This window comes from Passer domesticus, chromosome 1 (genome assembly GCF_036417665.1).
Source record: "Passer domesticus isolate bPasDom1 chromosome 1, bPasDom1.hap1, whole genome shotgun sequence".
Taxonomy (NCBI): Eukaryota; Metazoa; Chordata; class Aves; order Passeriformes; family Passeridae; genus Passer; species Passer domesticus.
Window position 1 is genome coordinate 97,188,425 of NC_087474.1, and position 14,506 is coordinate 97,202,930.

Genomic DNA, 14,506 nt, shown 5'->3' on the forward strand with positions numbered 1-14,506 from the left:
AGAAGTACAAGAGCAGCTTGTAAGACTCCTTACAGCATCCCTAAATATGGTGCCCTTTCTAAGAATAAATCTGCTACCAAAGATACAGAAAAGCTTCTCTGCATTTTCTTCTCAATCTTGCAATGGGGAAATTCTCCCAAAAAAACAACCACAATTGCACTGAAGCTGCAGAGATGTTTGTGTGCACCACACTACTAATGAAGTTGGAAATCCTTGAAATTCAAAACTAAATGCCAGACAAAATTTTTAACACACGTACTACATATTATCAATTACTGTAACAGAGCACAGAATAAAGCATCCCTACCCATCCTGCTTTATTCCAGAGAGCCATTTGTTTTCCATATCTCCATAGAATAAGCTGCAAAGTAAGGTTGACAAAATGGAGCCCTGTGGTATTCCACAGCACTGTAAGTAGTACCTACCAAAGAATAAAAGAAAACAAAAAAATCAAAACATGTAACAAGATTGCAATAGCTGTTAAATATTTTCCAAGTATAACATAAGAAATATGCTATATGTTTGCCAGGTAGCCTTAATTTTTTTTTTTGTTCCTTCTTCTAAGAATCTACATAGAGATCTAGAAGTTTTAATTTTAAGAGTGAAAAAACCCCACTAATTCACATAGTCCTTTCATATTAACAAACTCCAGGAGACAACTGCCATTAAATAAAGAAATTGTATAACTGATCTCAAACCACAGTGCCTCCTTCTGCTGCAGACACATCTTTCATTGAAGTTTTTAAATTCTTTATGTTACATCTTACTGTGACAGCTTCAAAAGAAGTGCTCTTATACACAAAAAGTGCACTGGAAGAATTTTCTATGCTGGCATCAACCAAATGGGTATGGCTCACAAAACCCAAGGGAATTATTTTCACAACACTTCTTTGAAGCAGTGAGATACTATCATGTTAATTTCACCACTACTACATGAACGACTCGGTGAAGCTGAAGAGAATAAATTCAGACCACATACTACTTTTGAGCACTGATCCTACCTGTATTTTCAGTCATCTGAAAACACTCCTGACAGTAATTTTCTTTTCTTACAGCCTTTTGTTAAATGTATCAAATGGTATTAAAAGATTGCTTAGAAGTCCCCAGCTCAATAACCACCACTTTTCTCAAAACATCAAGTCAACTTTGACTGACTGTGATTTTTTACGAGAAAAAAAGTGTTTATTTACTGAACATATGGGGTTTTTTTTGACAAATAAGAACAAGCTACTTAAAAGGGCTAAGTTCATTTCAGGACACACAGTATTTTTTCAGTCGTGACTAAATTTAAAAGTATGAAGCTGGTTTTGTCAGGGTGTGCTTTCTCTGAAACCATTACAATTCCATGAAACATACTCATGTTGGTTAGTCATTATTAAAGTATGCCACAAGAGCATTCTTATGATGCTGCCAAAGGGAGTGTAAGCATCAATGCTAGAAAAAAATATAAACATGCTTCTGTGTGACTCCTTGAGAGCATTTCTCAGTCTCCCTCAATCCTGTGAGATTCTAAAGTAAGTATTCTAAAACAAAGGTGTTTTTTCCAGAGCAAGAAGCTATTCACTCTAACATAAATCACTCTGACTTTACAAATAATGATCATGTAAGTACTTTCTTTTTTAGACATGGTACACATTTGCCACCTAGAGGCAAAATACAAGTACCAAGTCAGTATCTCTAGCAACACCAGAAGAAGTCAGCATTACTACTTTCTGTAACATCTGATTTTTAATTTTGGAGTTGCCAAATAATTTAAATTCCTATTGCTACTACCTTTTATTTTGATTGCAACTTGCCAAAGAGCAAAACCATTGCACTTCAGGAAAATTACTAACAAGGCTTTTGCATGATAGCTTGGACTTCACTCTTGCTTTTGCTCACCACTGGGGATCCCATCATTTTAAAGTATATTCCTTTTGAATTACACTTGCAGTTTTAAATTAAGGTTACTCCATATGCTATGGAATTATACACATTATGAAGGTTATTCCATAATCTATGGAATAATGCATTGTAAATAGTTAACATTTAGGTAGGGAAGAGAAATTTTATTAAATGTAAAGTTTACTCCAAACTCTTCATGCTTTTTTGGAGCTTAAACTGATACACAAATTTCTCATTAATATGAAATAAAAAAAAAAACTTTAAAAGACAGCTATTCAAAATTCCCCAGAGCAAATTAAAGGTACCCTCTTAACAGGAAACAAACAAACAAAGCATACTATAAAAGAATAACTAAGTTCTTTTTTACCTGTTCCTAATCTCCAGAATGCTGTTATGTATCATTTGAAGGAAAAAATTAAACAGGCTGGAACTTGTCTCATAGAAAGTTAAGCTCTAGAAATGTGACAAAACAAAACAAGATTTGAAACAAAAAATACACTATAACTTTGAAGATACACAGAAATCTTTTAAAAAGTAGACTGTAGCAGCTCAAACCCCTATGTAAGTGAAAAGACAAACCCTAAACCCAAGACCTGAGCATACATACTAAAAAGTTGCTCACATCCAACAAGTTAATTTTTGTTGGATGTTGGGGTTTTTTGTTTTGTGTTAGGAGAAATCAAATACAACATCTAAACCCACTTTTTTAAATGCCGGCATAATATATTGGATTATTACAAGGGATAAGACCCTGCTCTTTTGGCCACTTTCTATCTATGTACATCATACTCTTGATGATTCCCGAAGTCTTGACACACTCGCCCATTCTGCTGCAAAACACTCTTCAGGTATTACATACACTTCCATGCATTGCTGTCCACCCAATATTTATGGAACATTGTTAAAAATTATAAGATCAAAAATCCATTTACAACAATTTAAATACCCTTAACAATGACTTAATTTAAATTGAAATAAAATTACTTACTACTTGGACAGATTAGACAGCAGACAAATGCACCCAGCCTTTGATAGAGCCATGCAAGATCACAATTACTTGCATTGAAAAGAGAAGGTGATGTACCAATGGTACAGATACCCAGCCTGACATGACACTTTTCTCAAAATACTTTAAGATAATGACACAAAATTGTTTTCTAACGTAAAATATTTTTAAATACAACACTGTTGCTCATGCAATATCTAGTATAGGTCTCTGAATCAGTTTGAAAAAGATACCAAAATATACTTATAAATCAGAGATCTAGCTAGTTTCCATTTTCATCCAGGTACTCATTAAATTTGCTTATTTTTGTAGGATCTTGGAATTGTACACTAGCCACACCATATATTCCACTCCTACGTGCACAGATATGCAACATCATTTCACTCATTTGTTAGAAATCACCTTTTGCCAATCTTGGCATTTTCCACTGCCAGGTTTAGAGAAGAAACATTTGAAGAGGAATTACTAGCTTGAAACAACATATCTGTCTGCTCATTGGATGCTCAGGAAATCTTGTAGGTTGTTATTATGGAACACCATGATTCAAGCAAGGAAATGCATGAAGAAACTCTCTGAACCTATCACCTACTTCTATGCCTTTGTCATCCTGCTCACACAGAAGGAAGTCTTGAGAACAACCACTTGTATCACAAGAATGAAAACAGAAGGATGCTTGCTTCTTGCAACAAAGCAACAGTTGGAGTAAAGTTAAAATATATGTAATTTTAAGCTATACTTTAACTCATTGAAATCAAGAAATCTCTTTAAACAAAAACTTAAAGGGCTGATCGTGTTTGCTTTGTACTTAACTCCCCCTAAAGAAGAGTTCATTCTCATCAACCTTGACAGGTAATCCTTAAAATCAGCTTTTTAAACTGTTAATTAGGTACAAAATAAGATCTTAAAGCAAACAACAAAAAAAAAGCTCTGCAGTTTGCAAGCCAAGATGCCACACCCTTAGCTACTTGGCTTGTAATACATTTTACTCATTCTTACTTCCGTATGTTTTGGAGATAAGAAGTGTTGATGTCCACTTGTACCAGACAGTTAATTTCTCACTTGAGGACTGTTGCAAGAAACATTGAAATTAGGAAAGGAAAAAGAAAACACTGGTTAAAATAAAAGTTTGATAAAATAATGAGAAAATCTGGGAAAAGTCTAGAAGGACTTTTAGTCAGATTTCTTGCCTGGTGCACTCCTCCCACTGAACACTCAGAGCCTGTTACAAACATCCAGAAGAGATGACAAAAGTCTTTCTACTGAAGAAAGGTACTGGTTAACTAGATGAGAAGTAATGGCACCACATAATATGTACATACAAGTAAAAATCTCAATCCTCCTCTAATTCTTCTGCAGCTTTCTTTTTCAGTTGAAAAGAAGGCTCACAACACTTACCTGTTCAACTACTATTGCATTTCGCAATGAGGCACTCTCCTGAAGCTGGGACACAAACTGCTTCATGTCTGGCATAAAGTCCTTGAAAGTAGAAACCTGTGTAATTGTTCAAATTGTAAAGAAACAAATGACAAAAGCAATAAAAAAATTCAATAAATGACTTTTCTGTTCAGTGGAGGTCAAAGAATCAGCCTTATTGCATTATTTTAATACAACAATTCTTTTACCATTAAAATGAAATGTCTCACCTACAATTCCCTATTTCCACAACAGATTTATTTTTATCTTTACTAAGAGTGAGCAAAAACTTTAAAAGGTATGGACTAAAACCAAGTTTTTCTACCCCTGGAAAGTATCTAACAGCATTAAAAAAAATGTTTACTAAGTACTTAACCACTTCAAAGGGTGGCTAAAGAAAGCTATAAAGGAAAAACTTTTCTGGGACCAAAATACGCTTACAACAGCAAAGAGAAGAAATCAGGAAGTCATACATGTCTCTTATAGAGCCTCTTGGCCCTTCCACTTGGGGTAATCATAATCACAGCGTAGCGCCGTATGCAGTACACGGTTCTCTTCTCGGGCTTCAGGACCCGCGAAATCACTTCCACAAGTTTATTGTGAGGAATGCTGTCATAAGCCCTGGACACATCAGCCTGAAACAGAAGGAAGATCTTCCACTACATATTCAGCAATATTGCTGTAAACATTCTAATAGTATAGAAGAAGTATTGCTGTAGTATGTAAGCAAGGCTGAAGGATAGATCACATGAGAGTAAAATTATTGCACCATTCAGGCCAAATTTCTGACAAGCCAAAAACTCACTGCTTCTCTGAAACAGCTTTGCCCACTCATCAAGTGTTCCCTTAGAAAGGAATATCCAAATCATCAGTTTTAACACAATTCTTATTATTAACAGAAGATTATACCACATGCAACCTTAAGTCTAACACTAAACTTCCAATCATTTAAGTTAATAACTAGTATTCTCATGTTTAAATATTTTACGAAACTTGCCTCATCATATGGCCATGGAGATGACACCTTAGACTCTTGGAAAGCTGCAAACCTACATATTTTACCTGTCCCTTCCTTTCCTTTTATATTGGAAACCTACCTATGCTTTTACTTATCCTAGTAAAACCAGAAAACTTTCTGTAAAAGCAACAATCCTAGGATTATTATAAGACAAATTCTATGTCAATGACTCAACCCTTTGGCTAGAAAGATAAGACAAAATTACGAAAGTTATTTCATGACAAGCAACATATGAGAGATGAGAACACAGCTCCCCTACAACACATACAAATCTGTATATTTTACATAGTTCTGTATACATTGCCCCAGTTCAAAGCTATGAATTGAAATCAAACACAAAATGTTGCCTGATAGACAGAACTGACAAAAGTGTGAAGATGAAGAACAAACTCCTTTAAATAATGGGCTACCACAAGCAGTGTTTTTTTCCAAGTGGGAGAAGAAACTTCTTGGAAAGACACCAACCAGAAGTCATGTGTTCATTTTCAACAGAAACTAATGATACTGAGATAGAAGAGACAAATTTTATTCAAAAGCACATACAACACTTTTCTCTGGTTTTCATATGGCTCAAAAGGCTATCCAAACTTCTTTTTCCCACTTTTATAACCAGCTAAATGTGACTGCAAAAAATTCAGTGCATGCATAGAAGCAGGAGTTCCTGCACAACTGAAAGATGGACAGAAAAACACTCAAGTAGAGGAAACTCTACTGCAGGGACACCCACGCACAAAAACCAATCAACCACCCCCACTGAAAAACTAACCAGAGTCTAGAAGGAGTGCACAGAATTTTATTTAGAGAAAAAAAAAATTATGCAATCAGATTACAGCTAATACAGCTATAAAAGTATCTGCACAAGCATGTTTTGAAAAGCTACTTTGAATATGTAATTAAAAGTACATACCTTTACACAGTAGAAATGAGGAATTTCACCACCAGATTCAAGAATCTTTGTAACAAACTGCTTCCATATCTTGTAGATATCATCTTTCCCAAACACTGAAGAGCCTAAAACACTGGTGTTTATAGTCCGTTCATAATTTAACACACTAAACAGATTTTTTAGTTGAGTGTTGTAATGATTCATCTAAAGAGACCAAAGAGAATTACCTTAAATTATGCTGAAACACATTAAATTCTTTGCAATACAAATACTATAAATTTAAATGAAGTTTGAAATTAAATTTATGTATTTATTATATCATTTGGTTCAACTGAAGCTTTCAGAAAGCCTGAATATCACTGCAGTAACTACTTCAAAGTCTCAGAGATTTTTCTTTTGGTACACTTAAATCCTATGGAAAAGGTTTTGTTCCTATACTTGACTCTTGGAAATCAAGGTGTAATAGTTACAGTGATAAACAGATGAATGCCAGCAAACAAATTCACTATTGATCTGAAAAAATCTTCTTAAATATTATTCATTCTCTCTACTGGAGGTAATGACAGCAACAAGAACAGCAAAGAGAAGGTGTGCTCTGAGATTTTATGCAAACTCCAGCTGCACTATCAGCTGGGCCTCTCCAGGGTACTTTATTCAAGTAATTGGGCAAAGACTTAACTCAGCTGTGGGGATAGTCAAGTACATCAGAGCAGCACTGAAGTCATGCAGGTAGATTAGCTCTGTAAACACCATAACGTGGAATATTATGTGAAATAGCACTCCACAGTTCAGAACAGCTTTTAGCTGATGATCTTTTCACCTGGTCTGGGACCACATGGTATGAACAATTAGAGCTAAGAAGCTGTTGACACCTCACCGATTTGGGGAACATTCAATATTGGGAATGAGACTCAGCCTTAAGGAAAAGCAATTAATTCAGGCAGGCAAAATAGTGAAACTATTCCTTCTGGCTAACTGCCCTGTTAAATAGATTATTTTGTGCCCTGAGTGTTTTGTCTGTTCCCACACTGCACTTACTCTCAGCTTCCTTCCTATCTCTCTGCTGTGCTTGTTCCAGCTTCCTGGCCCTTCCTTAGATCCTCTTCTGCAATGCACCCAGCTCACCATTGTTCACTGGCTCCACAGGCAACTTCACAGATCAACACGCACCATCAGTATTAAGGCAAATCCTAACAGGCCAGACTCACCCATATAAAAAAAACAAACGGGATTACCTTACATGCCATGTTATTCTATTGGGCTCATTTCCTTAAGGCAGGTTTGCAAACAGAAGTTTGCAATGCTGGAAATGGAGGCTTGTGGTAATTAAGCATTGGAAAGGGAGAAGCTAAGCTGCAACAGACCCATTCAGCCATTTTGATCAGAATGTTACAGTCCATCATGTTAAAACTAGTTTTATGTAACACAAATCCTTACTCCGTTTATGAGTTACCTACACCAAATGCATATAAAACAATGAAATAAATAAAAACCTTCTTTTCTCTGCTTTCCTTGCTGAGTGCTTGTGGTCCAACAACACCGCTCACTTTTACTATGGGTCTCAACCCATTTGGTTTTGGAATAAACCGGAGCTTTGATGCCACAGGAACAAATTTTTTTTGATGGATAGCGTCGATCTCCTCTGAAGACAGAGGCCGTAGCTGTACTTTGACAAAATGGTTTCTAAAACACAAATATACAATCAGTGTAAACAACAGGAAAGGCAGAAAACTAAAACATTCAATGTCTTTATGATAACTAAAGCCAAATATTTTTCTAAGATTATACAAATACTAACCACTACAGAAAGTGACATGCAATTCTGAATTTCAGAACAATATCACGGTATCTTAATGACAATGTAATACAAAGAGACCATATATTACTGCTTGATGAAAATAAAAACCCTTACTAACACAAATTTAAATTTAAGCACAGATTTGTGGAATACATAGGAACATTATGAAATATGTTTTATGCAAGAAACAGGAAGTTGGACATTGCTCATGGTTTCAGAAGTTTGAAAGGCATTAACAAAGTTGAAAAGAACCTTCCGAAAACTACTCTAAGACAGCTCCTGGGAAGAACATACAAACTGTAATGGCCATTCTACTCCTAAGAGTTATGGGATCTACCACTTAATAGGTGCTGGGATACACTGACAACATAAGGGCTTTAGGTATGCAGGACTCTGATGAGCAGGTGTCAGTTGAAGCAAACAGCAGAAAATAACGAAGAACCAAAGGTGCCTAAGTCACAGGTAAGCTTCCCAAGCTTACCTTAATGGGAAATGTGTTTTTCTCTCAGATCCAGCCCCCCAGGATTTACAGTTCCATGAAAAAATCAAAATCAATACTTTTCCATACACTGAATCAGGAAAACGGTGGTGGAGCAAAAGCCCTTGTTTTTACTTAAGATGCAGAGTTAAAGTACCCCACCTGCAACATACAAGACCTGGATAAATCTCCTGCACTGCTTGTATTGTTCAGATGGACAAAATGTGCCCTACAGACTAATGGCTATATTACCCTGGGAAGGAAGGGAGGCAATTCAAGTCCTCACAAAAGACTGGACATCAATCTAAATTTGCATGAAGACTTTTTACATCCCACACAATCCAACAGGCTGGTTTAGCAAAAGGAGACCACACTACTACAAAAGGCAGTGGGTAAATGGTGGAAACTTGGTAAAGACGCTCTAGCAGACACCTGAGAAGCCAAGAATGCAGGTAAGAGAGGCTCACAAATACTTCTTTTGTATGCCTATACAAGTCAACTACAAGCTCATGATCTGTCTGCTTGGGACTCCTGGTGTCTGAGGGACACAGTGCATGACACCTAGAAGGTATAGTGGCATGCAAGGCCAGTGACTTGAGCTACTGAAAAGAGTTTTGAGGATTAATATTAAATTTTTTTTCAAACTAAATTCCTGGTACAGATGCTGCCCAAAGAAAAGCAGAAATGATGATTGCTTTTCCACAGTGAGGGATCAATACTCTTTACAAAACTATAGTCTTTGCTGAACACAACATCTACTATACTATTAGATAGATAACCAGGATAAAACAAGTCACTCCAGTTCAACAGAAAAAACTTAATGATCAAATTTTCCTCCCTTTACAGCTCACATTCAAGACCAGAAGGAAAAAAAACCCCAATGAACCTCTATCACTATGCTAAAAAATATGGCTTCCTTTGAAAGTGAAGACAAAGACCAGTTATTGGCAGATCCTGGCTACTCCCTCTGGCCAGCAGGAGATGCCATTTTGCCCGCAGCAACATTCATTGCTTATTTCATGGCATTTATTTCATGGCAGTGCTGATAATTTTGAATGTGCGCTAATCTAGCAGCCACTGAAGCACGCTGCTCTCACTGGCGCTCACAACGCTGTTAAGCACTGAAACTTGAAGGAACTTGACTAAATGGCCCTGCTGTCTTTTGATATCTCACCTCAATCTGACGGGGAAGATTCTGAATTTCTGCAGTGTTTTTAATCCTCAGCAGCCACTGTGTGTGGCAAAGTCAGAGGTGGCATGAGCTTTAGGAAAACAGGTGCTCTCAACACTGTGTTCACTATTTTTAACTCACAACTTGACATTCTGCAGGATATTTAACTTGAAGCAACCGTATCACAAAATACTGAATTTTTCTTAGCAAATTCTGCTTTTAATTTGGGGACTGAAGTTTGGTATAGCTTCAAAAATTAATACAAAGTTGTCTGTTCACAATGACAGCACACACTGATCTCCACCAATACAGCAAGGCTAATATACAGATCCAGGGCCCCTCTCAGAACCCTGCTCCATATCCTCCAGTGGGATTCTGTCCAGGATGATCTACTCAAAAGGACAGTCCTTCAAGATGAGCATTTACTCCCTAGTGGCAATGCAGTCAATACAAAGGTAAGCTCACAAGTATGGTCCAGGTCCACTCAGTCCAGCATGTTCCATGCATTGTCTTCCTCCAAGGGAGGATGCAGAACTCAACAGGAATCAGTGGCTACCAATGCCTTCCTATGAACCAGCTCAGAGCAATTGCCTTGGGCAGCTTCAGCTGAGGAGAACCAGAACAACCACAGAAGATCCATTAGGGCAACACCAGACATTCCTCCAGAGAAGATGGAAGCAGCTCAGAAGCCTTTGGCACTACTTCACCAGCAGTGCCTGGCTGGTTAAGAGCGGACAGTGTCTGAACAGGCTCAAAACAGCCAAGGCTGTCCTAAACACCTTGTATCCCAGTATCTCTAAAGACCTAAATTCCAATTTCTTTCCTCCTATGTGAAGTTGGCAGCTGGCCATCTCTATGAATGCAAGAAGCTGGGCTCGTGGCAGACCTCATGTAACACATCACACATGAAAGAGCAGTGCTGAAAGCCCTGTCAGTGAAGCTTAACTGCAGCTGTTGGAATGAGACTCAAAGTCCTTATAAACTATGACTCCTGTAGCCAGAAGCAAACATCCTGTTCTTGGAACACGCCTTTGGCAAACATGCAGCAGCATTTCCTTAGGATGTTTCTCCAGCTGCCAACAAGTTTAGAGACCTTCCAAGCAAAAGGTGAGAAGGGGCTTCCTGCATGGTAAGGAAATATGTAGGGAGGAAATCAGAAGAAACAAGACCCTAGATTGAGATCTTTTTAGTTCAAAGCACCTTACACATTGAGTTTTTCTGGGAAACTGGGAACACAAACAACAGAGCTAAATTCCAAGTTGTTTGCTTTTAACCACAAACCCCACAAAAAAATCTATTATTTACTACTTCTATTATTTTTTATTTTATCTCTACTATGTGAAAGTCAGTGCTTGATCATATTTTGTGCCAAAAAATAGCCTTTAAGTACACTGAAACTGCATAAAACAGTTTTAATTGCAACACTACAGCTGTTTGAAGACAAACAATGCGTGGGACTGAAAATTACATTCTCCTACTATTCAAAGTGTGTTTGCTGTGCTAAAACTGCAAACAAGATCGAGACCCCATTAAGTGCAAACACAAATGCAAAGAAAGGACTGGAGATATCAATGCTGAAATCAGGGAGTGACGGGGCAGGAAGGGAAAAATCACACACATAACATTGAGGACGAAAAGATCAGAGCAAAAGCAAAAGGCTCACCATTACAAAACAGCCATTAAAACACAAGACATGAAGTATGATAATTTTTCACAGTTCCAAAGCTCTCTCAGATACCAGCAATTATAATGAAAACCTGAAAGATGTGAACTAAGGAGATAGGTGCGCAACACTGTTCATTAAAACTGCCTTTCCTATTTTCTCAATTGTTTAAAGTTTTGTCTTAAATAATCTTTTAACTTAAATACATGTATGCATTTTTAAGACCAAAAAAAAACCAACATGGAATGTCAGCCATACTAAAAAAGGAGCTGTGGCTTCTAAAACAACCCTTAACCTTTGGAAAAAAAACCCTAAACCCACTAGGCTACTGTGTGATTTTTATGAATAGAGTAGTACAGCATTTCAGCAGAGCCTTGTCTTTTTCTAAATTAAAGTAGTTGAAGGAAATTGAGTATTTTTTAAATGAATTTTCATTTTAAAAGGTTACTTTGGTATTCTATCACCACGTTTTACTCATTCTTAAAAGGTATAAAAACTAGACTTATAACAAAATCCTCTTCATACTGGATTTTATTATTGCAAAGATTTCTAATAAAGAAGTATCAATTTGAATTAGTTTTCTCACACAAAATATTTCTGAAATTACTAACTGCACATACTACAATCACAGGCTAAATTTTCCTCTGGAAAATGAAGCAAATAAAATGAAGATAAATGGACAATAAATTAAACCAGAAATATACCTTTATAAAACAAAGCACATGATTTCTACATATCCATTAAATGTTAATTAGTTTTCTAGTGTTACCTAATTCCAATGTTCTGTAACTTGCCCCAGATAAACTTTCGGTAGTAGAAGAGCATGTTTTTCTGGAACATGGTCTCGGTGATATAGAAAAATGATCTGAGCAATTCAACAACATAGGTACCCATCAGCCAGTACAGGAATTTGGCCAAAATTTCTTCACGGAAACAATGTTCATCGGCAGGAACAAAGTGATCACCTTCAATAAATAATTCAAAGGTAGTTATAGTAACTATCAACTCTTAGCATGAGTAAAGAAACAGAACACACAAACAACTTGGGTAACGTTCTTGCCCTAGCTTGAGGTCATGAGAAAGAAAAAAGGTAAGTACAAACCATTACACAGGAGACACTCCAAATTTTCAGGGCATTAAATAATGCAACTGACCCAAGCTTAAAGCATAAACACAGGAACTAATCTGCAGTGACAAACTGACATATGGAGGACACAAATACATGCCACAGTAGCCTAAAGACTTATTTTCTTACCCCAGCATCAATTGTGCAAGATCTTTAATGCACAAAGGCAAGATTATTGTGGAAGGAGAGGTAAAATAAAAAGAAACAAGTCTACTACAATACAAAACTTAAAAAAAAAAAAGGAAGAAAGTAAACTGGGATGATTTGAGGATAAGAATGACATTCAGATTTCCCAATGAAAATTACATGAAAACTAACTAATTATAGGGTTAGGCTTTATTTCAGACATCCTAAAACTTATTGTTGCAGTCAAAAGAAAAACAAAGAAAAAATATAAATCACCCAAAGCCTATCAGTACTTCCAACTTATAGATGGGACTATTATGAACCCACAGCATTCCTAACTACTGCCGAATTTAAGGTCACATAGATTTGTAATTACATCTAAATACAGATAAACAGGGAATAAGCCCTGGGCTATAATACTGATGTTTTGGCCAACTTCCAATAATAACGTTTCCAATTACATTTAAAGAGTAGAATTTAGCCCAAATGCAACAGGATTCTTAAAGAAACTACGCAGAAATATTAGTTTAGCTGCTTAGCACACATCATAGTTATGGCACGAATGTGTTAAAAAAAGCTTGATTTTGATGCAACAGACCTGACAGTAAAATTTATAAAATGGAAATAAATTTTCAGTTCTATACTCTGTTTCATTTTTGCATGCTCCAGGGCAGAAACATTTTCTTGTATTTACAGCACTTAAAAAAAGACTAGTACAACTTCAAGAGAAGGCAGTTAACATCAGGGGAAAATTTCACTGCTGGAAAAATCTCTAACTGAAGAGTTGCCATATGTAGTTGTAATATGCAAGTTGAATCAGGATGCCGACAGGTAGCTGCCCTGGAAATAGATTCTTTCTTTTCCAAGTTATTGACAACAGATGTAAACAATGACTACAATTCAGGAAATTGTCAAGAAATCACTACTACTTTTGAAGGAAAAATAACCCACCTACAGTGCAGCAAAACAATTCAAAGCATGTTTAAACATCAAGCACACAAGAGTACTTCCATGAAAATTAAAATAAGCCTATGTATTGCTTTGTCTGGAATATGGCCAGAGAAGAGGACATATTTTTCAAAGATCAGATGTTCTAAATTACTATGAATCACACACATATTGTACAATAAAACCTTTTAAAATATTTAACTCCTCAACATCTTGGAAAGTGTGGTTTTGAACCACAGTATCTGAATAAAGAAATACTGTTTCCTAGAATTAAGAGTTTCTTATTAAAGTGTAACCTCCCTTACTTTTGACATCAGTTCTCAAACATCAGACTTTTGATCTTCCTCCTACACTTGAAAGAACCTGTAACAGCTCCAAAATTATTGCATCTTTTAACAAAAGAATACCATTTTCAGTTCACATTACTGTAGGATCCAAGCACAATACCAGGTAAGAATAAACACTCTAAGCATACCAGTTGAGGGAGTACAATCCATATTGCAATAGATGAAGAACAGAAGCACAGAAAAATTGAAATATGCACTAGATCCTACAGCAATCATCCCAGAACTATGGCTTCAGCCCAGATTTAAATCCTGGGATGGAATCTGAAGAACAAACTCAAGGAAAGGAAGATTCACCTGTCATTTCAAAAGAGGATTAAAGAGAAATGGATTCATACACAGTCTGAAGCAATCAGCAGTTGCCCTCATGACAGCTTTTTAGCCAGGGACTGCTTAGCCTGGGGACTTCTGCACCACTAATTAGCCAGGCTGAAGCTCAGTGAGGCTCTCTTGATCCTGGAGAAGGGCTCTAGAAAAGGTGATAGATGATGACAGCCCTTTTCACATGGACATGTAATGACAGAACAAGGGGGAAACCTTTTAAACTGAAAGAATTAGATTTAGATTACGTGTTAGGAAGAAATCCTTTACTGTGAGGGTGGCAAGGTACTGGAACAGATTGCCCAGAGAGATTGTGCATGTCCC

General features: G+C 36.6%; 1 protein-coding gene across 5 annotated transcripts in view; it reads right to left on the bottom strand.

Annotated features, from left to right (window-relative positions):
- Nucleotides 1-14,506, bottom strand: part of TERT (telomerase reverse transcriptase) — a 30,156-nt gene that overhangs the window by 11,705 nt on the left and 3,945 nt on the right. For all 5 annotated transcript variants that reach the window (XR_010367287.1, XM_064430470.1, XM_064430476.1 and 2 more), the window contains exons 3-9: nucleotides 12,087-12,282; nucleotides 7,701-7,890; nucleotides 6,229-6,411; nucleotides 4,777-4,938; nucleotides 4,286-4,381; nucleotides 2,252-2,337; nucleotides 308-421 (exon numbers count right to left, since the gene is read on the bottom strand). Coding sequence is in view for 4 of the 5 variants with exons in the window: in XM_064430470.1 (XP_064286540.1) it covers nucleotides 308-421; nucleotides 2,252-2,337; nucleotides 4,286-4,381; nucleotides 4,777-4,938; nucleotides 6,229-6,411; nucleotides 7,701-7,890; nucleotides 12,087-12,282 (1,027 nt within the window). In the remaining variant the exon portion in view is untranslated. The remainder of the gene's footprint in view (nucleotides 1-307; nucleotides 422-2,251; nucleotides 2,338-4,285; nucleotides 4,382-4,776; nucleotides 4,939-6,228; nucleotides 6,412-7,700; nucleotides 7,891-12,086; nucleotides 12,283-14,506) is intronic.